General features: G+C 40.6%; 1 protein-coding gene across 1 annotated transcript in view; it reads left to right on the forward strand.

The window, feature by feature from the left end:
* The first annotated feature begins 1,006 nt into the window (after positions 1-1,006).
* The window catches only part of TTC17 (tetratricopeptide repeat domain 17), a 78,559-nt gene continuing 51,728 nt past the window's right edge, over positions 1,007-27,837 (forward strand). Inside the window, 13 exon segments of the mRNA XM_063117436.1 lie at positions 1,007-1,225; positions 11,401-11,490; positions 12,439-12,608; positions 13,553-13,664; positions 15,148-15,279; positions 15,618-15,727; positions 16,949-17,093; positions 17,447-17,586; positions 18,132-18,292; positions 22,363-22,475; positions 25,579-25,725; positions 26,332-26,447; positions 27,099-27,273. Coding sequence (XP_062973506.1) covers positions 1,007-1,225; positions 11,401-11,490; positions 12,439-12,608; positions 13,553-13,664; positions 15,148-15,279; positions 15,618-15,727; positions 16,949-17,093; positions 17,447-17,586; positions 18,132-18,292; positions 22,363-22,475; positions 25,579-25,725; positions 26,332-26,447; positions 27,099-27,273 — 1,830 coding nt within the window.

Here is a 27,837-nt window from a genome sequence, read left to right on the forward strand (position 1 = left end):
ATCCAGAGTACAGGTGGTTACGTGAAAATCCTGCAGTATGGTTTAAATATGACTTAGTTCATGTAATGCTGAACTAACCCCCTGAGTGTGGGTTGCCACTGAACCAAGAGTTCTGACTGAATCATGGCAGGTTGTGTTCTGTAAACCCAGCCACATTAACAAACCATGAACGACCCAGAATTCACAGACCAACAATAAACAATGGGTTCTCTTCATGCATTGTTTGCAGTCAACAACCCATAGTTAAACCATAGTGCAAGGTTCACAAGAAACAACCCAAGATTCAAAGACAACCTCTATTCAACCCATACTCTGAGTTGTCAGTAGGTTAGAAGTAGGCGAGTGTGTTGCTCCTCAAAGATTAAATCGGAGTGAAAATGCAATGGCTGCTCCTGATATACACAGACGCTGCTTTCAAAAACCTGCACCAGTTCTTTGAGCAGAAGGACAGTGGCGCCCAAAAGAGCTAAGCAGGCGTTCTCTTGCTGCGCAGAACTAAACGAGCGCGGGCCGCCCCCGCCCCCAGGTGAGAGCAGATGGAAGCCTGGGATTGGCTGCTGCCTGCTAGCTGCACGTGGGAGGGCGGGGCGAAGAGTATGAGTAAGCGGGAAGAGGCCCGCGCCTTCTCTCCCAGCGGCCCCGCCCTCCCTTTCAGCCAACGCCCCCTTTTGCCACATTCTTTTTCCAGACGCGCGAGATGTCCTATCGCTTTGACCCAGCGCCTCGCCTCCTCCGATGTTGTCTGCTCATATAGAGATACAAAAGAGAGACGGGCACACCTTATCATTACTTCCGGTCCCAAAGGGAGATGGTTTCCCCCTCTTAACTTCCAACGTAAGGCATATGGAGTCTTCGCCATAGAGTTGACTACTGAGACGCCACTGCGCTCCCCTAGCAGATCCAATGGGGCTTTTCATTCCTTCCAAAACTTAAGGCCATATGTGACTCTCAACGTTTCCTATCTCTATATCTTTTCTGGCCTTGTGCAGATGTTTTCTTCTCCAAAATGGCGATTTAAGCGGTTCCGCTTCCGGGTGATGCGGGCAGACCGGGCTTGAGGAAGATGGCGGTAGCCGCAGGAGTGTCCGGGTGGGGTGGCCGAGGGCTGGCGTGCGCCTCCCTGCGCTGGGTGCTTGGCTTCTTCTTGCTGCTGGGATCGGCGCCTCAGCCTGGCGCCGCTACCACCCATTGGGTGGTCACCGAGGACGGCAAGATTCAGCAGCAGGTGAGGGAGGGTCTCTTGTCGCTGTAGAAACCGTCACCGTAGCAATGCTCTCCCCCGTCTTCAGCCTCCCCCGACCATTTCCTCTCTGCGTAGGGAAAGAGCCTCTCGGCGTCTTCCCGCTGCCTGACATGCGGCCCCGTCACCTCCCGTAGGGCACTTAGTCCATGCCTAGAGGAGCTGTCAGGGATGCTGCCCTTCCTGCTTGGTGCCTTCAGCTGAGGTGAGATTTCCAGGTAGAAACGCTCCCCGCTTCCAATGCCTTCATTACGGTAGTTCTATCCAGAGATCTGCATTTCTATTGCTATCCTCAATAAAGCTGCAAAGAGTCTTGTGGCACTTTAAAGACCAACACATTTATTCTGGGCAAAAGCTGTTGTGGACACTTCATCAGATGCATCAATAAAGTTGTATTTCTGTTGTCTGTTGGTATTTCTATAACGCTAAGAGCTCTGCTGGATTGGACCAAGAAGCCATCCCGTCTGTTAAGCTGGCCAGCAAGACCTTACTGGGAAGTGCACAAGCCAGAAATGAAGTCAACAGCCCTTCCCTGTTGCCTGCCAGTTTCTAGTCTTCAGAGGTACACTGCCTCTAAACATGGAAGTTCTGTTTAGTTATGGCGAGTAGATGTTGATAGGTTGATGTCTTTGAATTGGTCTATTCTTTGTTTTTAGCCATATAAATTACTATTTTGTCACTGGACCACTCCATGTGGATCTGAATTCCTTAAGTTAACCATGGCTTGCATGAAATAGTGTGTCCTTTTATTTGTCCCAAATCTAATATCAATCAATTTTATTGGGTGGCTCTAAATTCTAGTATTAGAACGGTAGAAAAGACTCCTTTGTCCACATAATTTTATAAACATCAACATTAGTCACCTTTTCGAAACCAAAAAGCACTAAGTATTGTAGTCCTTTCTTGTTGGGAAGCTCCAGCACCTAATCACTTAGAGTGTTTTTGTCTGTAATGTATTAAATCTCTTTCCTAATCATTCCCAATACTGAGTTCTCACTTTTTCTCCACAACTGCTGCATCCTGATGTGGTTTTCAGTGAGCTGCATACTGTAGCCCCTCCATTCTCTCTGCTAGGTAGTAGAGCAAAATATCCTAACGTGCATCACTTTTTAAAATATTGTTATATTTATATCCTGCCTTTTTCCTCTTGCAAGAAACCCAAGGTGGCTTACATACTCCATCCTCTACATTCTACTTTGCACCTACATTTGCCATTTTGTTGCCTCTTTATCCAGTTTAGAAATATTCTTCATAGTTTATTGGATTTCATCTGCAAACTAGGCTACTTTACTTCGGCACCACACCATTTAGAAATCTTAAGTAATGGTTGTCTCAGAACAGAGTCTTGGGGACCTCAACTGCTTGCTTACATATACTATGAAAATGTTCAATTTATTCCTATCCTATGATGTTTGTTCTTTAACTAGTTAGTAATTCACAGTACAATCATGACTGCTGTATATTTAGGAGCCGTTGTCAAAAGCTATTTGGAAGTCTCAAGCTTATAATGTCTACTGGATTTCTCCTGTCTTATATGTCTGTTGGCACTCAAAGAATGTAAGTCCTATCTGGCCCAGCATTTTGTTCTCACTGTAGCCAACCAGATGCCTGTGGTATCTAATGTAAAGCAACCCTTTGCAAAAGCCATGCTAATTCATTAATGGTGGTTAACCATTCTAGGTTCAAGAATGCTTTCTACCTAGGACAGCAGTTAGAGGATGAGAGGTCTGTAATTTCTCAGATCCACATTGATTCCCTTGTTAACTGGTTTGATTTTGTAGGCAGTGCTGTCAAAGTTACCTTTGCTCTCCTCGTTAAGGTTGCTTTCTTTCTACTTTTTTGTAACGGATGGGAGAGTATTGGCAGAGGCTGAAAAGTGCAAAGTCCCACTTTGCTGTGGATTTGACACATCACTACTTTTGGGCCACTTTCTCTTATGATTGCACTGCAATAGGTTGGTTGGATTTAAATCGAGTTCAGTGTTGATACTTCTTCATATATTTCCTAAATATTGGTGTGGTTTCATTCTTCCAACCAGGCCTTGCATCTATTTGTCATACTGTATATGTGTTACGCACTTCCCTTTTTTTTACCTATAGATGGAATATATTCCCATGTGAGATTTTTCTTTTGACCAGCAGCCATAACAGTTTATGAGGTTAAGTTTGAGAATATAGAAATGTGTGCACTGGCCACTGTTGTTGTCTTCCCAGTGTTACTCCTTTTTGCTTCATTCTGCCTAGGCCCAGCCCCATCCACTGAAATGTAATAATAAAGTGAAATGACTGTTTCGTGGCAAACTAGAAAACTGTTATTTTTCATGGTGGACGTGAGATGTCTCTGGGAGGTAGATTGTACATTTTCATATTTGCAAAATGATCAGATTGATTCTTCATTTACATAGAAAAGTAATTTAACTCTATGTATCTGGTAGAAGGCATTTAACTTTAGAGCTAACATGCTGATATTTGGATTATTTAACATTAACCATTTTCTTTAAGAAACGTAGTATTGACAGTTTAAAAAAATCAAATAAATATGATAGTCTGATCTTAATTGTTTTGATGTAATAGATTTTTACCCTTCCTGCACTAAATTGTGGGTTTTAGTGTTCTTGGAGTGAAACCCATTGCTCACTTATTAATAGAGAAGATTGCCTGTTCTGCATTGCAACAAATGGGAATATCCATCAGTTCACTAAACAACAACGTCTAGACAAGGTATTGGAAGTGATATTCATATATAAATCTACTCAGCAGGCACAGTAAACCAGAAATGCAGCACACACAAAAATGCCATGGCAGCTTGTTTATCCTTTTTCATACATTGAGTCTTTGTCAGCTCCTGGGAGATTTTCTGCCAACATAGGAGTGCTTATCTAATGTTGACTTATTGGGTGCAGTTTTTCTGTCCTAACCTGATTGATTTTGATGTAAGAGGTATTCTTTTATCAGTAAGTTTCGTAGTTATGTATGATAGTCTCTTTTTATAGGGCTTACTGTTCCCTAGTCTTCTAAATCACATATTTGTTGTTTGCTATATTCATTTACTTTTACTTTCTCCCTCGTACTTTATAGTGTATACCTTGACTACAAAAAGATCAGTACATATTTTAAAATTTGAAAATTTTAGTAGTGCTTAAACACGATAGCTAATGTGGAGGTCATAAGCCGAATTTACATTCTGGTCATAAGTTTTTACTTGCTAACCAGTTGTGCTTCATATAGCAGTTCTGTTAATCTTGTTCTTGTACTGCAAACTTATTAACTTTACTGTAATAACTAATGCTTTTCACCATAAGAGATTTTGAAAGTGACTGGCTCTAGTATTTCTTACTCTTCTAGTGTAACCTCTGTATTGGATATACTGTCTGAGGGTTGGAGAAGTTCATAACCATATTCTTTATCTTGGGCTGAGTTCAGAAGCCTTAATCTCTTGGGTATATTGTAATTGCAGCCCTGCAGTAATCCAAATTTTAGCCCTATAAACCGTAATCAGAAACTTAGTGAGGCTTGCTGGTTTATGACAATTTGGAAATTGCAGGTGGTTTTATGCTACATTTTGTAGTTGTAATTTTGCATGTTGCACTTCATAATCTCATCTGTTTTGCATTACTGTCCTAATATTCAGCTAGTATTGTGATTTAATTGGGCATGTCTGCAATGTTTTGAAGAATACTGGCAAATGACTCAGACATTTTTCCCAAAAAGTGTGCATAGGGTTGTAGCCTTGAATACAATAAAGAAATAGATTCATCTCTAGTTACCATGTAGTTCTCTGTCTAATTTGGAAAACACATGATTATTGATTACTTGAGGGTCGAAGTAAGACAGAAATTTAAATACATAAGCACTGGTGTTTATTAATATAGTTGAATGCATTTTATTTCTGTGGGAAATATAGTTAATTTAAACCATATTGGATTTTAAATTATGTTTGTGCGTGTGTCTCACTTTACACAGCTTTTTGCACCAATGTTTATTTTCAAACCTATCTGTACAGAGGGAATGACAGGCAAACTCTAAACCAGGCAAGGTAAACTTTCTGGAGGGTTGGATATCTTGATTCTGAAGCAATGTTTGTTTTTAACATCAGAATATTATAAACTTTTTTATATATAGCTCGATGGCCTTGTAGGCCCCTTCCAGCTCTACTATTCTATGATTCAAATAGGATTGTGTTTACAGAGGGTTGTATCCAATAAAGACATAGGAATCTATGTTGGTCCATCCAGCTCAGTACTACGCTGAGTGATAGTGGCTCTCTGCGGTTTCAAGAAGGAATCTTTCCCAGCCTACCTGAACATGCCAGGGCTTGAACCTGGGAGTTCCCATATGTGGAGCATGTGCTTTACCACTGAACTAGAAATCTTAGGGGAATAGAGAAAGGCACTGCGTATAACCAATCTTTCTCTTCCCCTGTGTGACCACCCCCGAGGTGAAGTTCCCGCTGGTGCAAGGTCCCCTCACCCAATTTTGGATAATTGCCTTTTTCTTCTGCAGCCCTGTTCAACACAAGTCCCATTGTTTCAGAAGCCCCTCACCCATGGCCCTCATCATTCTGCTCATATTTCCCTGAAAAGTAGGGACATGTGCATCCAAAGAGCATTGCATGTGCAGACAGAACTTTGCTTTCTGTTTTGGCTACATCAGTTCCTGCTGTTGAAACGAACAAGCCCTAAAACTCTTCAGCAGTGGGAAAACTGCTGAAAGCAGGAAGCAAGTTCAGGCTGTGTATGGTTCTCCCAAATTCTCAAAGATACACAGTGCTTCTCTAGACTCCACCCATAATTGGGAACTGGCATGAGCCGGCACATCAGATAGCAGGCTTAGCTTGAGAGCTGGCTTTGTCCAAGGTGAGAAATGGGTGAAGTCCTGAGCCAGTATCTCAAGACACCAGCTGAGTCTGGAGCTGGCTTCACTCCCCACTTACCTTGCCTTCCCCAATCAGGAAAAAGTGAGCAGGAAGCCAAGCCAATTGAGCCATGGCTTTGAGGGGCACTTTTTGAAGCAGCGCTAGAGTCAGGAGCCACTCTCCTACACAGGCTAGACAGGGAGACCTGTGGCCCTGAGGCTCCCCATCAATATATTAGAAAGAGGATATATCATGAATTACTGTGCCTTTTTTCAAATGTGCATATAGGGTTAGCAATTAGTAGAGTTTGAAATCATGCCCTATTGTTCCTGGCATCTGACAGAAAAGCATGTCTTCTTAGACATTAACCTCAGAAGAGCCTCACCAGAGAACACTACTGTTCAGTCAATGTGTTAGAGCACAATGAAGAGCTTGGTTTCTTTTAATCCAGAGGTTCTGAAATTGTGTGATCCATTCAGGTGTTCCATGAAAAGGCTGTGGAATAGTTTATAATGTCAGGGAGGGGAATTGGGCAGATAACGAAGATCACGGCCACTTTGACTAGGTTACTGAGCATGATAACGAGGTCCTGACTTAGAGCATGTGTTGTTCATAACACACCACTGGTACAGTCTGCAAATTTCTCCTTAATTTATTAGTTCAAGGAGCCCTTGTATTGCTTATCCCTGTTCTAGGGCCTGTTATTTTCATAACATGGCATTTTAACAAGGAAATTTGCTCTGAAGGGGAACAAGAAAGTTATTAAAAACGTTTTACATAAATGCTCTGATTTGTAGAGCAATAAAAGTTTGTATTCTAACTAACTTCCAACAATTTTCAAGTGATCTGAGAAGTGAAAAAGTTTCATGGCCAGTGTTTAATGACTGGGTTCGGACAACACCATAGTCAATGGTTGATTCAATAATTAAGCATTGCTTAAATAGTCAATGGTTGACTATTGTGTCATCTGGCAAGCCGTTTCCACGCCACGGTTGGTTAATAACCCAAAATAACCACCACAAGTAATCAACGGTGTGCAGTGTTGACTATTTGCACAACCATTGATTATTGTGTCATGTGGTGGGCTCCATGGACTATTTCATGTGCCTACAGAGTTGCGAGACAAGAGCGGCAGAAGCCCCTGCCGCTTTTGCCCAGCAGGTCTCCATGCTCATGTATCAGCACGAGGACGTCAGTACCTGGCAGCTAGATGGAGGCGTGTTCTGCTCCACCTGCTCCATTGCATGGCCATGCTTGCTAGGTGTGCACATGCTATCCCTGGGCAGGGCACCGCAATGGGCTGAAGGAATTTTCCCATGGCTTTAAATTTAAGTCAAGCCGCTTGCAGGAGCAATCTATCCACCCCACCCGCAGCCCTGATATCGAGAAATAGGCTTCGTATTGGCAGCCTATTTGTGGCTATTGGGGCAGAAAGACTTTTCCTCAGCTTCACATTCTGAAGCCCATTTGTGAGACGGAGGGCTGGAAGGATTGCTCCCGCGGCTTCACATTACAAGTCAAGCTGCAGAAGCAACTCTTCAACCAGCCCCGATGTTCTTGTATTTTCTTGCTTTAGGTTTCTGTTTTAAATTGTGCACTGTCTTGATGGGTTTTTAGTAAATAAGGCGGTATAGAAGTGCTAATAATAAAGAAATCTATCCTTTAGACAATTTCCTCCTTAATCCAACTCATTGCTGGGATCTGATTTCGGCAGTATATGTAAACAAGTGTCACAGTTCCATTGTGTCTAGTTTGGCCCTGAGGTTGCTCTTATCTCAGAGCTAGATATTTGTAATTATGCCTTAAAAGGTGTGATTGCCATGTGTAGCACATTTCTTTGGAATTCTGCAATTTACTGCCTCTTGCTGGAGTATTTGAGCTTCAATGAGTGTAGCAGAGCTTTCTTGCCCAGAAAGCCACCAGCTCTTGTCTGGAGGTATAGGCAGCTGTACTTAGCAGGGAAGCATTCTTTGCTTTTCTCCTGATTACAGTTTGTGATTCTTGGGACATGTGCTTAAGTGGAGAGAGTCACTTCATTCCTCCTTGCAATGTTTTACAGCAATATGATAAACTTGCCTCTTCCGCACCATTCATATGCAGAAGTCAGTGCACTGTTGCCTTTACCACTGTGCAGTGAGACCTGGATTATGTTGCACATTTTTATTTTTCTTACTTGCATATGTTATTTGTCATGGCTTCATAGCTTCATTCAGTTTAAGGCCAGGTGCCATGTCAAGCACACAGACTCAAACCAGTGGAGATTAGTCATCATTCTTCACATTGTCAGTTCTCTGGGAAGGAATAGGCCACTGCTCCACATAATGCTGAGCACATCAAAACAAATTAAGAACACATAGGCAGGGGATAATATGTGTGCTTTGAATTTTTAGAAATCTGGATTAGAAAACATGAAAGGTGGAACAGAATGGAATTTGTTGGGATCATATATATAAAACTTGCATTTTAGGATCTATTATCTGCGCCATAGAACTATTAAGGTCTATAAACCCTATGGCAGCTATTCTTGCTTGGGTATGCCTGTTAAATATAATCATTATAGGGTTCTTGTATCATTAAAAGCACATTAAATATTATTGACTGGTAGATACGTTTTGCAATATAACATGATTGTGCAAATATTCTAATAGCAAAATCTTAAGGTACAACAATTGAATGTTTTGGAATATTCAGACCACAGCCAATATTGTCTACTAGATGTAATATTTTTGGTGATTTGTTAGAGTTGACAAAAAACTAGTAGTCAACTCTGATGTCTGTATTGTGCAAGCTTTGTCTTCTTGCTTAAGTGGCCACAGTAATTTTGCAGCTTTGTGCTAGAACTTTAATTGCTGCTGCTTCTCAGAGATGTTTGCCCCAATCCTAGTAATTTTTTAATTTTGACATAACTTGCTTCTAAGAAAGTGTTTATAGTCTTAACTGATCCTGTGCATGCTTAGAAATGTGAAGGCCCGGGGGGAAATTGAAAAACCCGTCCAAGAATCTTTTGTTTGTTTTTCCAAAAAATAGAAAAGTTTTGGATAATGAAATATTTTCTTTTAGAATGATGACTAAAATGTTTAAGACAAGGCATTGATATATTGCTACATGGCCTTTATTCCCCAAAAAAGATTTTTTTAAACTACATAATAGGAAGACTTTTACACAAGACTAGAGATGAAAAATTTCTGGAGAAGTTGAAACTATGGGAGATTTTGTTTAATTGTCTGAGTAAAGATTACTAGCATAGTTATTTCTTCCATTCCTTATTAGAATTATTCGACTAATGCTTCTTTTAGTGATAGACATTTATGAATGTTCCAGTTTGTGCTCAGTCTCAAACATGTTATTAGACTCTGTAGTATATGAAGAAAATGCTCATTCTTGATACAGTTTCAGTTTAGTTCTATATAGACCTGTGTTTCTGGGTTTCTTCTCATTAGATACTGTACCAGTCAGTGAATGTAGTTGCAAAGATGGAGACATACTGACTGGGTTTAGATCAGTGGTTCCCAAAGTGGGCGGTACTGTCCCCTTGAGGGCGGTGGGATTGTATCGGGGGGGGGGGGCGTTAAGAGGCAAGGGGGCAGCAGGGGGGTGCTAAGAGGCAAAGGGGCGGCAGGGGGCGCTCGAGGTGATCTTTTCCGAGAAGCGCCTCTCCAGAAGGTCTTAAAACCCAGGGACATTTTTTATGGGAGAAGGTAGTTTGGTTCCAAGCCATATAGGGGAAGAGTCCACACATGTACTAATACCATTTAAGAAGAGACCTTTTAACGGTGAATTGAAATGTTTCAAAAGCACCAAAACACTAATGAAGAGACATACCCTGCTTGGTGTGCCCCGCTGGCTGCAAAACAGATTACTAAACGTGGTGATTTAAGACTCATGTTAAGTGACTTTAAACCAGACATTGGGAAACTGGTATCACTTCATCACATTAAGAATTTTACAGAATAGTGAGGTACTCTACCGCCCAGAGAGCTTCGGCTATGGGGCGGTATATAAATGCAATAAATCAAATCAAATCTACTCTAGTTACTAAATGTGATATCTAATATACTTGCTAAATGACTATCAGACTTTGAAAAGATGATATCACTGGATCAAGTTCATCAATTATGTTTAATTGAATAAACAAAAAATGTAATTGGATTTTGAATAAATATTCAATTAATTGTTACTGTTTTGAATTTTATTGTTATTATCTTCCTTAGTGGGTTGTTGAAAACCACTATTATGAATAATGATTTTTATAGTGTAGGGTAGGGTAGGGGGCACTAGGCATGAGTTTGTGGAACCAAGGGGGCGGTTACCTGAAAAAGTTTGGGAACCACTGGTTTAGATTATAACAAATTCATCACTGGGAGAAGGTGAGTAGTTTATTTACATCTTTTCTTTTTTATTATTTACAGTTAACTTACTGTGAGTATGGAGGGAAGCGTTTACTGGTCAGGTTTCTTCACCCAGCTGCTAAACTTGTCCAGTTGCTTAACTCGCCTGTTTGCTGATGTTTTGTCAATGGGGCTGAGACGCTTCGTCAGTGGGGCTTTATTTATGAGTTGCAGCTCTCTTCCATTGTTTCACGAGAGCTTATTTAATAGTTTTCAAGGATCATTTTATGTTTGGCACTGCTTTTAGTGGAAAAATTGATCATAATATATCCTCCCCTCTTCCCTGGATGCTGCCTAAAGATCTACAGTTGTGAATCTTCACATAGTCATGATGAATATATATATTTAAATTTGTTTTTACATTTTGTATATTAAAAGTTTTTATATTCATATTATGTTTTGTAAATTTTGTGAACTGCCCAAAGAACTCTGACTTTTGGATTGTATAGAAATAACATAAAATAAAAAATACTACCTTTATATTAGAGGCAGTATGCTTCTTAATACCAGTTGCTGGGGAACATGACCAGTTACTGCTGTTGCATACATATCCTGCTTTTGAGCTTTCCCAGGCATCTGCTTACCCACTGTGTGAACAGATTTCTGGACTAGATAAGCCTTTGGTTTGATTCAGCATATCTTTTCTTATGTTAACCAGCAACTTAAGCCATGTTCACAATATGGTTAAAATCTAGGTTAGTAAATTCACATGGAACCACTTTCCCTATTTTGGACTGGGAACTGTGGCTGAAATTAACAAGGATCAGTGGTCCAAAACCAGCTCACAAGTGGTATGGGGGATTGGGTGCAGTGCTCTTTCTGGGCTTGCTACAACATAACTGAGCAAGCCAGATTTTTTATATCAGGTTGTTGTTTTTTGGAAGAATTATAACAGTGGCTATTTTAACTGTCTTCCAGGTCGACTCACCAATGAACTTGAAACATCCTCATGATTTAGTAATACTAATGAGACAGGAAACAACTGTTAATTACCTCAAAGAGCTGGAGGTGAGGCTGGTATAATGAATTGCTCTTGTTTGAAAACTTGCTTTGTAGACAGTGAGAATCATGAAACACTAGTTTTCCTTGTCAAGCATGTGCATTTGGAGAATTAAAAGCATCTATTCTGAAAGCCTAAGTGCTAATAATGTGTTCCTAATAATATCAGCTGTGTACAACCCAGGGCCAACTCCAGTGTAAGCCATCGGGACCTTTCCCAGATTTCATTTGTTAGCACTAAGAAGGGAAGTCTTTCCCTTATTTCCGATCTCTCCTGAGAGATCAGAGACGAGGGAGCTGCACTAGAACTAACAAAGAAAAGCATTCCTTTCTGCCCTGTGCACGTGCATGCCCCTGTGTGCAAATGTGTGCAGCCCCTGGCACCCCAGCAGACATCCAGTGCAGCCCTTGGGCCACTAAACTGTGCACTTTTGGTTTATATAGATACAGCTTTAAAAAAAAGTCTGTATTTTGCTATAGGAGCTGTACATCTTTGCTGGGATCCAGTGAACCATGATGAGTCCAAAGGGCTTTAGGCTTATTTTTCTTGAACAGCCCCCATCACCTTATTTGAAACTGAATGGAACTGCAATTTGTGATCTGACACAGGAGGCCCTTGTAGTAGTTTAGGATGTAGTGCAGGGAGTTGAAGCAGAAGAGGGGAATTGGAAGAAATAGCATGGCCACATTCTAGAAGTGCCTTCTGCTCACACAGGATTCCAGTCATAAAATTCTATATTAATTGTGATTAATTGATTTACTATTTCATACTGGATAAGGATTTAGAGACATATGCCATGCCCCCATTGCCCAATTGTTCATGAGAACAAGACATATAAACACAATTCCAAGGGTATACAGTTCTAGACGCGTGGGATTTTCATGGCAATGTGGGTAGATGAATATTTGTTATTAATTTTTGTATTTTCAACAATGTCTTCTTTGTGCATCTTGTAGAAACAATTAGTTGCTCAAAAAATCCATATAGAGGAGAATGAAGACAGAGACACAGGACTGGAACAAAGACATAATAAAGAAGATCCAGATTGCATTAAAGCAAAGGTGCCCTTAGGGGACTTGGATCTCTATGATGGCACGTACATCACCTTGGAGAGCAAAGATATCAGGTAGTGAGATGACTAATTGTACAGCAATTTACAATGTTGAGTAGTGGGAAGATTACTTGGGCAATAATGAAGCTTTCTGGATTACTGGATAACCTTTAAATTGAAGCCGATTTGGGGAATGGAGGGTTTGTATGTTTTGTTAATAGTGAAATGATTACAATGAGAATTTTTTGAACATAGAACATGTGTCACTTAAGTATTAGAACAAAGTACAGAATCTGTTACATCTTCCCTAACTTAAAGGCCTTTGGTCTTATGTTGGAATCTTGAGGCTTTGAGCTTGAATGACAATAACATGTTATGTTATGATTGGACTTTGTTGAAAGGCTCAGTAAACACATTAAATATGTTTAAGCACTTACCATTTCTAACATCTGAGGCTTATAGAACAAGGGTTTTGGCCTTCCCAGCAGCCAGGAAGATCTTTCCAGATGATTGTATAAATATTGGGTGGTTTCCACCCTATATATAGTTTCCACCCTATATTGTTTCCATCCACTGATGGAATTGCATCTGCCAGAGGAGCAGGTTTCTCCCTCCCCATGCCCTACACACACACACACACCAAATCTGCTCTGGAGGATTGGAGGGATTGTATGAAGCATATCTTGGGGATGAGAGGACAGGAAAATCATATGAACGTTTGCTCATGCAATGTTGATTGTAGTAGCTCAGAGCAGTCACCAGGAACCCAAAGGAGATGGGTTCATATAACAGATGGATTGTGGTTACACTTTGTTGGTATTGGAGAAACACCTCAAACTGTACAAAATGCTATTAATGCAGTCTGATGCATAAAAAAGAGTATGTAGTGTTAGTAGACTTAAATAAAGCAGGGAATATTTATCAGCATTCAAATATGCCTTAGTTCTAGCTGTTAGTATTTTTGATCTTCCTTCATTGCAAATAAATTTTCTAATACTTGCATTGCTTTTTGGTTTTAGTCCTGAAGACTATGTAGACATAAAGTCTCCTTTACCTCCAGAGCTAGAACAGCCAGAATGTACAAAAATTCTAGATCTTCCATATAGCATTCATGCATTTCAGCACCTACGGGTAAGTATTCAGTTGTGTAATCTTCTGCCACTTAGGCTTTGATCTACCTCTCTTGCTGAGATGACCAAATACCTTTAGGAACTCAGCACTACTTTTTCTATATTTACTTTAAGTATAGAATCTGTTATTTGGAATTTGTAGCAAAACTGCAATACTTCTTAAAGCAGCCTCATGGGCTTTGTACCACATGATCTGCTTACCATTTTGGAAATGGCCCAGAAACGTTCAGGAAAATTAAATCAAGGGAGCTGTAGTTGCACCTGATACACAGTATTGAATAGTCCTCCTGGTGTACAACTAATATGCAGCATTGGTTGTAGACACAAGCCTATATCAATAACAACAGTTCTCTAACATAGTTTAATTGGCTTCATTTATAGAGATATGTAATCACCTTTCAGATGGAAATGTTTTGGATGTAGTGTTGCTGTGATATTTTGACAATTGTTCCCATAGTTTTTTAGTCCTGTTGATTCCCTTAGCTGTGTTATAACTGCTGAGAAAAAGTAATGAATATGAAGCTGTACGTTTAAGCCTTGTAGGCAGAAACCATTTCACTTGTGTGCCTATAGTAACTAGTGCATATTAAACAATATCAGTAGTTCACTTTACCATAACTCTCTTCCTTTGAAAGAGTCAATGGAAAATGCTCCCACTCCAGATCCTGCATATAGTACTAAGTTTTAATACCTGCTTTTTATGCTGTATATTTTTAGTTTGTTTTATATTCTCTTTTGTATGCTTTTCTGCCTGTTTTTTTTATAAAATTGTGTAGGGCCTCCTTGAGAATCATACTTTAATATGCTTAAGAAACATACCTTGGATATATAAATTTTCAAAAGAAAGCCACAGACATCATTTCTGCAAATGTAAGCTATTACATATCCAGAATTTTGTCAACTTTAAGGCTCCAGTCATGTACACACTTACGTGGGAGTAATATTCTTTTGTACTCAGTGGGGCTACTTCTGTGTATTGCACTGTAAACACAATATAACTGCATTTTATAAAATGGTATCTAATGTTTATTTGTTGCTTTTGAGACCTTTGAGTAGTATGTGCTAGAGTCGGCGGGGCGGGACAGTGGCAAAAGTTGAACATGGTGTACTTGCCAGTTTCTGCTGGCCCATTTTTAATGCCTGCTGATTGCTGGGATTCTTATAAGGAATGGAGGACTAGATGGGCCTTGATCCTATGCAGCAAGGTACTGCTTATTTTTTTTAAGCAAAAGTATATACTCTGGATTCACATAGGTTAGCTAAGTCTTAGCTGTAAAGGTATCCTGAATATACGCAGTTGCTCTGTAAATTTAAACCACAGTAATGGGCCACAGGAGTTCTAGTTTTTTAAAGAAGGTCAGCCTAACCAGGGGAAGAGGGGGGAGGAAGCACTTGCCATACAAGACTCATGTCAGTCCACCTTGGTACTAGAGAACCCCATTGCCTGTGTCCAGTCACAGACTCTTTTCCTTCCCTCCATCTAGGGTATTCAAGAAAGAATTAACCTTTCTGCACCCTTGTTACCTAAAGAAGATCCTATATTGACTTACTTATCACGACGGTTAGGAAGAAGCATAGATGAGATAGGCCATCGCATTTATGAAGGTCTCATGAAGGTATGACTACAGTGATCACCTTGATGGTGTTCCCAAAATCGGCATGTTCTAGAAGGTATTATACAGCACAAATGTACAGGAACTTGATATTGTAACTTCAGTGCTGGCTGTCTACTAGTAAAAACATCCCAATAGTTTAGAGATATGCTAATAGGATGTGTGTAGTGAGCTCATTTTTGTTGGAATCTGAGATTTGATTTCACAGTACTGGTCATCATAGTTGCCATTTTATTATCAAAACCAAAAAGTGGGAGTGTGTTCAAAATCTGATTTTGACAGTGTCTAGCTATAAGGTCATTCAGCATTTGATTTTGCAATGTGCTTTTTAATCTTTACAGAATTCTTCTTCTTGGGTATTATATAATATGGCTTCCTTCTATTGGCGAATAAAGAATGAACCATATCAGGTGGTTGAATGTGCCATGCGGGCTCTCCATTTTTCTACAAGGTGAGGCCTTCTCTATGACTGGGTTCGGATGATCAGTATTGGAAATGAAACCACCATGGCTTATTTTCCCAGCCCCGTATGTGCTGTTCATGCACCATCCATTTCCCTAATTGCCCTCGCCATGGCACTGTTACCATGTCATCCGATTAGGTACACAGCAAGGCTGGCTTCTAAACTATCAGGTAACCCCTACAACAAGCCATTTGTTGCAGAATGGTTTGGAAGCCACCCCTGCCGTGCACCTCACTGAGTTCAGACATGGCAACCTGTGCAGTGGCAAGGATAATTGGAAATGGCAGACACATGAATGGCATGTGCAGGGCAGGGAAAAGGAGCCACTGTAGCTTTTTTTCCTCATCCAAACCCTGCCTATGAAATAACATAAATAGCTTTACTAGCAGCATGTTATACTGTATTGTATCACTGAAGATTTAAGTCAAACAAGATAGGTAGTTGCATCTTACTTAGGTTCAATAGGCAAATGCTGCTATGTATTCGAGTTAAATTCTCATACTTCGTTGGCATTATCTGTAGGCTCAGCCATCTCTTGACTCCAATCTGTATTATCCACTTTAGATGTATATTGTTTGGTATGTGCTGTTGGCTAATTTGGACCAAATTACAGTGAATGCAAATTATGTGTAACTGTGTGTATTGCAATGCTTATACAAAAGTGTGTAGGTATCATTTATGCTAGCTTTGGAATGTTCCCTGTGACTTCACAATATTATTATTTATTGGTGAACGTTGTTGAAATTATGGCTAAAATTCATACCTAGCTGATGCTTTAAGCTCTCAAAACTTAGTTTTACGTCTGAATAAGGAAGAAGCTATCGAACCCAGTGGAAATTTCAGGTGGATTGTTGGCCTTTTTTAAAAAAAAAAACAATACACAACAGTTTTAACCAGAGTATTTCTTCTCTTTCATTCCATCTGCCCATTATCTATTGCTAGATATTATCAGCAAAGCATAAGATGTGTTCAGTTTTGGACATAAAGAGCCACTTGATATGGAGTCAGACCAATAGCTCACCAAGCCTTGCTGTTCCTAGCAGTATGTGAAATGCATTTTTGCATGGACTCAGGCTGGTAACTTCCCAACTCTATCACCTTCCTTAACTAAATGCTAGAGATAACATCTGAGGCTCAGGGTTTACCAGCTAACTTAGAACAAACTTATGATAACCTCTAACTGACTGTTTTGTTTCTTCTCTCTTTCAGGCACAATAAAGACGTGGCTCTGATAAACCTGGCAAATGTGTTACACAGAGCACACTTCTCTGCTGATGCAGCCATCGTGGTCCATGCAGCTCTGGATTACAGTGACGTCTTCACCAGCTATTATACTTTAGGAAACATATATGCAGTAATTAAGATCTTGTTTTTCAGTAATCTGAAATGGTTGTACTGCACTGGTTACAAATCCAGCAGTGGGACAGATGCATCATCTGGACCAGAATGATTTGGATTCAGCTGTTTTGGCTTAGAAATTATTTCTAAGATGACAGATAACAGTATTTATCTGAATTGGGTGGGGGGCGGGGTGGTGCAAAGCTCTTCTAAGGTAGCTTTAAACATAATAAACATATTAGACATAGTTCTACTTCCAGAGCGATCACCTGATGAAACCATTAATCAATATGAAGAAGTTCAAAAGTGATATTTAACCTAACATAAGTGCTACTAACAAGCCTTCTTTTTCTCAATCTTTTTTTCCAGATGCTTGGGGAATACAACCACTCAGTACTATGTTATGATCATGCTTTACAGGCCAAACCGGGGTTTGAGCAAGCAATTAAAAGGAAACACGCTGTCCTATGTCAGCAAAAGCTTGAGCAGAAATTGGAGGCTCAACACAGGTGAATTATTTAGCATCTTAAAAAAGGGGGGGGGGTAATTAATACATTCCGTTGGGTCAAAGCCCAATTATTGTCTCTCCACTGGAGGATGGTTTTTGTCAGTGGGATTGGGAGAGGCACAATTTGCAGCTATTTCCCCTCCTCCCAGAAGCCCCACCAAATCTGTTCCAAAGGACCTCCTAACCTTCTGGACCAGATTTGTAGGGAGAGGTATAGAGCGCTTCAGGGAGGATCCCTGAAAATCCGCCCCCGCTCTGCTCACGGAAACCTTCCTTGTTTACATTCATTTGTTGTTTATGTCCTTTCTGAAGTGGCTTAAACTAAGGTATAAAATAATTAAAAATCATAGAAATTAAAGAACATAGTAACATTAAAGAACTATGGGGCGGACAGCATGTTGTAACTGCATCTTGCTGAAATACTGTAAGAAATAACAACACACACACAAACACGAAATCTCGGAATTAGTACTAAAGTAATTCTTCAGGGAAAAGTGATGTAAAGCAACTTGAATTTATTGGTCTTTGGCATTTGCATTTTTCAAGATCACTTCAGCGCACATTAAATGAATTGAAGGAGTATCAAAAGCAGCATGACCATTACTTGAGGCAACAGGAGATCTTAGAAAAGCACAAGCTGATTCAGGAAGAGCAGATCCTGAGGAACATTATCCATGAGACACAGATGGCGAAGGAGGCACAGCTAGGTATCTGTCATGACGAATGTTCATTAACAAATGTGAAAGTCAATCTGGTATCCATGTGGCTGTCCAAGGAAATAAGTTCTGTTTTGTTGACACCAGGCCTTTGGCTAGTACAATAAACTTTGAACTTCTGTAAATGTACAAATTAAATAGAATGCTTGCTGTATAAATGTTGAATATCAAAAGTTGTATTTTGTTAAGCTTTGCTCTATCTAAACAAAGGCAGTGGAGGTGATCAGTTAAATTGATTTAGCCAGCATCTAAAGGGTCATGTGCAAGCCTTTCAGAATTTTCTCCCTGTTAGTAGCCCTTGCATCATTCCCCAAAGGCCAGAGAACTCTCTGGAGCAACATTCCATTAAACATGAGTGGCTTTCACCTGAAGGGAAAACCAGCATTGTACATGTGAAAAAGACATTTGATACCAGGACTGATCTCTGCATTGTGGTGTATAAATTCACAACATGGAAGGCTTTATGCTACTAAAATGCATGGACCAAATGCTGTACCATTTTTGTTGTTGTTTATTCGTTCAGTCGTTTCCGACTCTTTGTGACTTCATGGACCAGCCCACGTCAGAGCTTTCTGTCGGCCGTTGCCACCCCTAGCTCCCCCAAGGTCAAGTCTGTCACCTCCAGAATATCATCCATCCATCTTGCCCTTGGTCGACCCCTCTTCCTTTTGCCTTCCACTTTCCCTAGCATCAGCCTCTTCTCCAGGGTATCCTGTCTTCTCATTATGTGGCCAAAGTACTTCAGTTTTGCCTTTAATACCATTCCCTAAAGTGAGCAGTCTGGCTTTATTTCCTGGAGTATGGACTGGTTTGATCTTCTTGCAGTCCAAGGCACTCTCAGAATTTTCCTCCAACACCACAGTTCAAAAGCATCTATCTTCCTTCGCTCAGCTTTCCTTATGGTCCAGCTCTCGCAGCCATAGGTTACTACGGGGAATACCATTGCTTTAACTATGCAGACCTTTGCTGTCAGTGTGGTGTCTCTGCTCTTAACTATTTTATCGAGATTTGTCATTGCTCTCCTCCCAAGAAGTAAACGTCTTCTGATTTCCTGGCTGCAGTCAGCGTCTGCAGTAATCTTTGCGCCCAGAAATACAAAGTCTGTCACTGCCTCCACATTTTCTCCCTCTATTTGCCAGTTATCAATCAAGCTGGTTGCCATAATCTTGGTTTTTTTGAGGTTTAACTGCAACCCAGCTTTTGCACTTTCTTCTTTCACCTTCGTCATAAGGCTCCTCAGCTCCTCCTCGCTTTCAGCCATCAAAGTGGTGTCATCTGCATGTCTGAGATTATTAATGTTTCTTCCTGCGATTTTAACTCCAGCCTTCGATTCATAAAGCCCAGCACATCGCATGATGTGTTCTGCATACAAGTTGAATAGGTAAGGTGAGAGTATACAACCCTGCCGTACTCCTTTCCCAATCTTAAACCAGTCTGTTGTTCCGTGGTCTGTTCTTACCGTTGCTACTTGTTCGTTATACAGATTCCTCAGGAGGCAGACAAGATGACTTGGTATCCCCATACCACCAAGAACTTGCCACAGTTTGTTATGATCCACACAGTTAAAGGCTTTAGAATAGTCGATAAAACAGAAATAGATGTTTTTCTGGAACTCCCTGGCTTTCTCCATTATCCAGCGGATATTGGCAATTTGGTCTCTAGTGCCTCTGCCTTTTCTAAACACAGCTTGTACATCTGGCAATTCTCGCTCCATGAATTGCTGGAGTCTACCTTGCAGGATCTTGAGCGTTACCTTGCTGGCATGTGAAATAAGTGCCACTGTCCGATAGTTTGAACATTCTTTAGTGTTTCCCTTTTTTGGTATGGGGATATAAATTGATTTTTTTCCAGTCTGATGGCTATTCTTGTGTTTTCCAAATTTGCTGGCATATGGCATGCATCACCTTGCAATATTTTAAACAGTTCAGCTGGGATACCGTCGTCTCCTGCTGCCTTGTTATTAGCAATGCTTCTTAAGGCCCATTCAACCTCACTCTTCAGGATGTCTGGCTCTAACTCACTGACCACACCGTCTGAGCTATCCCCGATATTATTATCCTTCCTATGCAGATCTTCCGTATATTCTTGCCACCTTTTCTTGATCTCTTCTGTTTCTGTTAGGTCCTTGCCATCTTTGTTTTTGATCATACCCATTTTTGCCTGGAATTTACCTCCAATGTTTCTAATTTTCTGGAAGAAGTCTCTTGTCCTTCCTATTCTATTGTCTTCTTCCACTTCCGCACATTGCTTGTTTAAAAATAATTCCTTATCTCTTCTGGCTAACCTCTGGAATTTTGCATTTAATTGGGCATATCTCCCCCTATCACTGTTGCCTTTTGCTTTCCTTCTTTCTTGGGCTACTTCCAGTGTCTCAGCAGACAGCCATCTTGCCTTCTTGGTTTTCTTTTTCTTTGGGACGTTTTGGACATTGCCACCTCTTGGACAATGTTGCGAACTTCTGTCCATAGTTCTTCCGGGACCCTATCTACTAAATCTAGTCCCTTAAATCTATTCTTCACTTCCACTGCATATTCATTAGGAATATTAGTGAGCTCATATCTAACTGATCTGTGGGTCTTCCCTATTCTCTTTAGTTTGATTCTAAATTGTGCAATAAGAAGTTCGTGATCTGAACTACAGTCAGCTCCAGGTCTTGTTTTTACCATCTGTATAGATGTCCGCCACCTTTGGCTGAAAAGGATGTAGTCAATCTGATTTCGGTGTCGGCCATCTGGTGAAGTCCATGTATAAAGCCGTCTTTTTGGTTGTTGGAAGAGAGTGTTTGTTATGCACAGTGAGTTGTCCTGGCAGAATTCTATCAGCCTATGTCCCACTTCCTTTTGTTCTCCTAGACCATGCTTACCTGTAATTCCAGATGTCATTTGACTGCCCACCTTAGCGTTCCAGTCTCCTGTAATGAAAATAACATCTCTTTTTGGTGTATTATCCAGTAGGTGCTGCAGATCCTCATAGAACTGATCTACATCTGCTTCTTCAGCATCTGTGATTGGGGCATATATTTGGATCACTGTGATGTTAAATGGCTTACCCTGAATTTGAATTGAGATCATTCTATCATTTTTTGGATTGTATCCAAGCACTGCTTTAGCCACTTTATTATTAATTATGAAGGCTACTCCATTTCTTCTGTGATCCTCTTGTCCACAGTAGTAGATCTGGTGGTGATCTGATGTGAAGTGGCCCATTCCAGTCCATTTCAGTTCACTGACACCCAATATATCTATATTTAATCTTGACATCTCACCAATAACCACATCCAATTTGCCCTGGCTCATAGATCTTACATTCCAGGTTCCTGTGGTGTGTTGATCTTTAGAACATCAGATTCGTCGTTCACCACCAGCACCGTCGGCCGCTAGCCGTCCTTTCGGCTTTGAGCTAGCTGCGTCATCACATCTAGGGCTACTTGAACTTATCCTCTGTTCCTCCCCAGTAGCATTTTGACCATCTTCCGACCTGGGGGTCCTATCTTCCGATGGTATATCGACATATCTCTGGTTGTACTGATCCATTTAGTTTTCATGGCAAGAATACTGGGGTGGGTTGCCATTACCTTCCCCAGGGATCGTATTTAGTCTGACCTCTCTACCATGACCTTCCCGTCTTGGGTGTCCCTTCACGGTTTAGCTCATGGCATCCTTGAGGTGCTCAAGCTCCAGCACCACGACAAGGTAACGATCTCCTTTGCTGGAGCTGTACCATAGAGAACTTAAATTTTGGTTTAGTCTGGAGTCTTTAGTCTAGTTCTTTAGTTTGGCAAATGCATCTTTCTGGAAAGACCTTATGTGCTGGCCAAAGTGACTGAACTGCACAAGCTCTGGATGGATCTAAAGAGAACCCTTATAACTGAATATTGAAAATCTTCCTCCTCCATGCAGAATTGAAACTTCACAAAGTAACACGGAGGCATAATTAATGGAAGATTACAGAGTCTTTCAGGTTTTGGATGCTTGACTTGGAAGAAATTTTATTTTTCATTAATGCTGTCAGTGAACATTTTCACTAGTTTTTAACTCTTGTCTCATGTTTATATGTTGCAGGAAACCATCAGATTTGTCGCCTGGGCAACCAGCAACACAGTTTGCATTGCCAGTGGGACCAACCTGTTCGCTATCACCGCGGTGACATGTTTGAAAATGTTGAATATGTTGAGGTTTGTCTGCAGTACATTGGCTTTTCTGTTCCATGATTTGTAAAGAAGAACGCAAATTATTCTGAGATGTCTGAAGTTCTGCATAAGTTCTAGAGAGATCTCATAACACAGGAAGGCTTCGTTTTTTTAAAGGGTGGGGCAAAGTCTAGTCTAGCCAGTAGAAACATTTCTTGTAGGATCCATTTGAAGCTCCAGCATCAGTGTTGGAGGGCATCTTCTGCCTGGCTCCTAAACACTGCAGAAATTATATACCCATTCCAACTGGCTTGAATTATTCAAAAGCACCCTTTATTCTGTCCATAACTCCACTTAGGGAGAATCTGTCACAACCTCCTCAGCTCATGGTTCTAGATTAAGTACCTCCCTGGCATTCTTATCTATTCCTTTTGAAACATAGATAAATTCCTGGAGGAGGAGGCTATCAATGGCTACTAGTCCTGGTAGAAATATGTATTTGCTACTTCCAGTTGCAGAGGTAGTAAGTCTATGTACACCAGCTGCTGGGGAAATGGGTAGGAAGGTGCTGTTGCACTCATGTCTTGCTTGTGGCTTCATGGTCAACAGCTGGCTGGCCACTGTGTGAACAGAATGCTGGACAAGATAGGCCCTTGGTCTGATCCAGCATGGCTCTTATGTTCTGACTCTAAAACATCAGCCTCTGCCCTTTTTATGCTCTCAAATCCAGGACCCAAATCAGTATGCTCATGCCTGCAGCAATTCCTCTTTTAGACCACCAGTTATCCACAGATTCAATTCTTGGAAACCACACACCATCCTTCAAAAGCTGCCAATCTCTCTTCAAACCAGTGAAATTGGTAGCACTTCCAGTGTGCAGTTCCAGGTTGCTATAACATCTGCATGCAGGGTGTCAAAAGATTTATTGCACTTTCCACCAAAGACAATCTGTTTTTTCCACAAGGACAAGACCCTTCATTAACACCTAAGGTTAACTACCTCTTTCACAGATTTCAAGCAGAAAAGGTATCCTCTTCCGTCATAGGGTGGTGGCTAAAACCTGCATTGCTTTAGCCTATGAGGTGTAGTTTCAGGCAACATTATGGCTCATTTCACCAGGACAACAGCCACTTTAGCAGTATTTTCAACCAATATACAGTAGCTGTTTATGAAATCTGTGGACTGCCACTTGTTCCTCAGCAAACACATTGTCAAAACACTAGGGTAAATACCAGTTCTTCTGCAGAAGAAGCATTTGGAAGGAAAGTGTTTTGAAGCATTCTCCCTCTGTCACAGAATGGGCACACATCCCACCCAAGCTATCCCACTGCTTTTTTATTTTGCAACCTGGGGACCCTCCTACGCCAACAGAGAGGAGGGTATTAAGATTTAACTGTGAAGGTTTCTTCTTGGTGTACAGTGGTTCTACAGTCCCTACTTTTTGTTTGTTTTCAGTGGCTATTCATTTCTTATTACCTTGTTTCCCTGTAGACATGCCTGTGACACAATGAACAGGTGTGAGACATTTCCCAAGGAGCCATTCTCCTTAATCCTGTCTGTTCGTGTTGATTTCTTACCTTGAACTGCTCTGTCCTAAGCTTGGCTGTGTTTTGGAACTGGGAGGGCACCTTCTAAAGAGGCAAAAGTCTTAAAACATCACAAGCATACTCGCTGCTCCTTGAGCTGGTAGGAGGAATAAAGTCTGACCTGGAGACCCTCTGTAGAACAACAAGAATAAATGATATGTCCTATCAGTTTTTGTGACTTAGAAATCAAAGCATTAACAATCCAAACTTAAACATATTGTTGCAGCTTTGAAGCATTTACATTTAAAGCAGCTGGAGAGAGAGCCCACCCTTTTTGACCTGCACCCTTATTAAGCAGAGCAATCCCCTCCCACCTCTGGAAGGGAATTAGGAATGAGCAGTGAAGTGGACAAATTTGCTGATGACACCAAATTATTTAGGGTGGTTAAAACAAAAAGAGATTGTGAGGAGCTCCAGAATGATCTCTCCGAACTGGGAGAGTGGGAATCCAAATGTCAGTTGTGGTTCAATCTAAGCAAGTGTAAAGTAATGCACATTGTGGGGGACGGGATTCCCAATTTGAGGTATAGCTTGATGGGATCCAAGTTAGTGGTGACCAACCAAGAAAGAGACATTGAGGTTGTGATGGGCAGCTCAAAAAAATGTCAACCCAATGTGCAGCTACTATTAAAAATACAAATTCCATGTTAGGCATAATTACAAAAGAAATTGAACATAAAACTGTTAATATCATTGCTTTTATACACATTTATGATGTGACCACACTTTGAATACTGTGTACAGTTCTGGCCAGCACACCTAAAAAAAGGTATAGAAGAGCTGGAAAAAGTGTAGAAAGGGGCTACTAAAATCATCAAGGGGCTGAAGCATCTCTTGTATCAGGGAAGGTTACAACAGCTGGGATTGTTTTTGCTTGGGTAAAATGGAGGCTAAGGGGAGACATGATAGCAGTGTACATGGTGTGGGGAATGTGGATAGGGAGACATTTTTCTCCCTCTCCCATAATACCAGAACTTGGGGTCATCCCATGAAGCTGATTGGTGGGAGATTCAGGACAGATAAAAAGAAGTGCTTCTTCACACAGCACATAGTTAAACTATGGAATTCACTACCAAGGGATGTAGTGATGGCCATCAATTTGGAATGGCTACTAGTCCTGAACTACTCATGATGGCGGTGTTCTACTTCCAACATCAGAGGCAGTATGCCTATGTACACCAGTTACTGTGGAATATGAGCAGGAAGGTGCTGTTGCACTTCTGTCCTCCTTGGGGGTTCCCAGTCCACCGCTGGTTGGCTACTGTGTGAACCGAATACTGGTCTAGATGGACCCTTGGTCTGTTCCAGCATGGCTCTTCCTATGTTTTTATGTTCTTATGAAGGAACTCTTATCCTATCCTAGTCTATTTCCACTTGCTTAATATTTACTCTAGAACTATGCTAATTTCTTATAACCTTAAAGTGACCAGGAAACCTGAAGCAAAATTAGGTGATAGAGTAGTGTTTCTGAGTTCAATGTCGTTAGTTGGTTTTGTAAGGAATTAAATACCTTTTCTTCCTAAAGGTATTTAATTCCATTTCCCCCCTCTTTTTGTTTCTAGTTCAGTGGTGCTGATTCAATTTCCAGTATGACATCCATGAATTCTGAACTTCATGCCAACCACAGTGACCTCAGCCACTCCTTGGAGTCTTCCCCTATGATCCATTCAGTCTTCTCATTATGGGGCCTGGAGTCTGATGCTTACAGGGTACGTAGTGGGATAGCTGTTCTTTTTTTCTCTTCTTGACAAAGCATCATAGCACATCTATTCACTAATGTTACTCTTTTAAAAAGCTAAAGTATGTGACTAAATATGCCCACACTAGAGCTGTTGTTGTTGTTATGCATCACCAATGCACATGGCACTGTACAGAATGACTCCTGGACTCATGGTATCTCATGTTGCCAAGGATAGATTTTGGTTTAGTCTCCACCACCACCACCAAATCTTCAGATGCAGTACAAATTACAGCAATGTTATGATTGTAAAGCCTGTTGCACAAAGTTTGAAGTTGTTATTATTTATTTATTTATTTATTTATTTATTTATTTATTTATATAGTACCAACAATGTACACCAACAAGTTACAGAACAGCCACTTGACATTTGTGAAGCATTGGCCTGCTATGACCAAAGATTTAATTTGATACACTTAGGAATAACTGTCAAAAGAAACTGGAAACCTTTAAAAGGCCTGACTTTTCTTTTAGTTCAAGTTCTGAAGAATTTACCCCAGCAACTAGCAAATCAGGAGAATGATGTTTAATAAAGCTACTTGATGATAAATTAAGGAATATTTTGTCTCTTGAACAGGAGAAGCAGAATATTATGTGGCCTAAAAGATCAGATTGTGTAAAATCCTATCCGGCTATCCCTTCCCCAGAAGAACTTCCAACCTATTTCCTGCAACCAGAAAACAGGGGACAAAGGTTAGTGTTAATAATAAATGTATTTATACACTGCTCTTTTACTATTGAATAAAATCAGTGCAGTATAATAAAAAATGCAGATTGAAAAAACATATTTAGTATAATCACACTGAAAAAACAAACAGCTATGAAGCTTAAAAGATGTGTTCATCAGTTGGGTTGCTTTCTGTCAGAAGGCACTGTGCAGAGATTGCTTCTCTTTTTCCTGAGTGGGTTTTCCAGGTAGGGAAAAAGACAGGAGAAGTTGTAGTCCACCTGTGTTTTCCTACAAGTGGCAGACAGTGTCTGGACCATTGTAAAATTCTGTGAATGAGGCAGGGCGAAGGTGTAATAAAAGCCTTGTCTGAAAGTGTTCTTGGAAAGTTGGAAATTAGGTTGCCTGCCACAGTGAGTTTAGTGGACTTACGTACCAGTCAACATGCAGATTATTGAGCTGTGCAAGATAATTTTTCAGTTTGCCTTTAGTAAAGTGTGGCAAGGAGTGCCAAATCAAAGATAATGGTTTCTGTTTGACAATTAACAAGGAACACTTGTTCTGCCTCTCCTAGTTCTACAGGGATTTAGTTGTGCTCTGTGTGGTTGCTTCGAACTGGTAACCATGTAGTTGGAACTGTGTGGTTATATTTGTGTGTTCATTCTTTTGATTGTTAGAATCCATTCAGTACTTAACAGACCAGGGGAGGACCATGCACAAACAGAAGTCTATGAGCCAGATTGTTCTTCCATTACTGATGTCCATAATAGTGACTCTACGTACATGTTGATCAAAGAACTAGACGGTTATCTGGATCTGAGAGTAAAGATGCCGGATGAGCATGCGAAACAAGTAAGTGTGTGTGTTGCTCAATTTTTAACATGCCTCTTGTCATCTCTGCCCTAGGAATAGTTGCTTCCAGACTTCACAAGTTCTTGTAAGCAAGATGTCTTCCCACATAAAATCAAATTTGGAAGTGACTGAGTCTTTAAGGAAAGGAAACAATTACAGGATGCTTGTTTCAATTTGTAATGAACATCCTGAAAAGTGAAAGCAGACCCCTTTTTGCACTTCATTCTGATTCTGAGGGCTTGTTTTGTTCGGTTAGTTGACATGACACATATAAAAGAGGCCATTAACATACTCTGAATCAGTGGTGCTTTACATATGAGGAAATGTAACACTAACCTACGTTTCACATCAGCATCATTATTATTATACCTTTTTCCCCTCTATGCAACCAGAAGTAGTTGTTATTAAAGCAAACCATTTTAAAGTGTGGTGTTTCACTACTTTGATTTGCTGTTTTGGATTTTGACAGCATTGCTTTCTCCAACCTCTGCTACCAACTGTAAGCTTTTGTGCACCTAGACAAAGGGAGGTCTGGTTCTTGCCAAATTTCTAGATTATGAACTA

This window comes from Elgaria multicarinata, chromosome 2 (assembly GCF_023053635.1).
Source record: "Elgaria multicarinata webbii isolate HBS135686 ecotype San Diego chromosome 2, rElgMul1.1.pri, whole genome shotgun sequence".
NCBI lineage: Eukaryota > Metazoa > Chordata > Lepidosauria > Squamata > Anguidae > Elgaria > Elgaria multicarinata.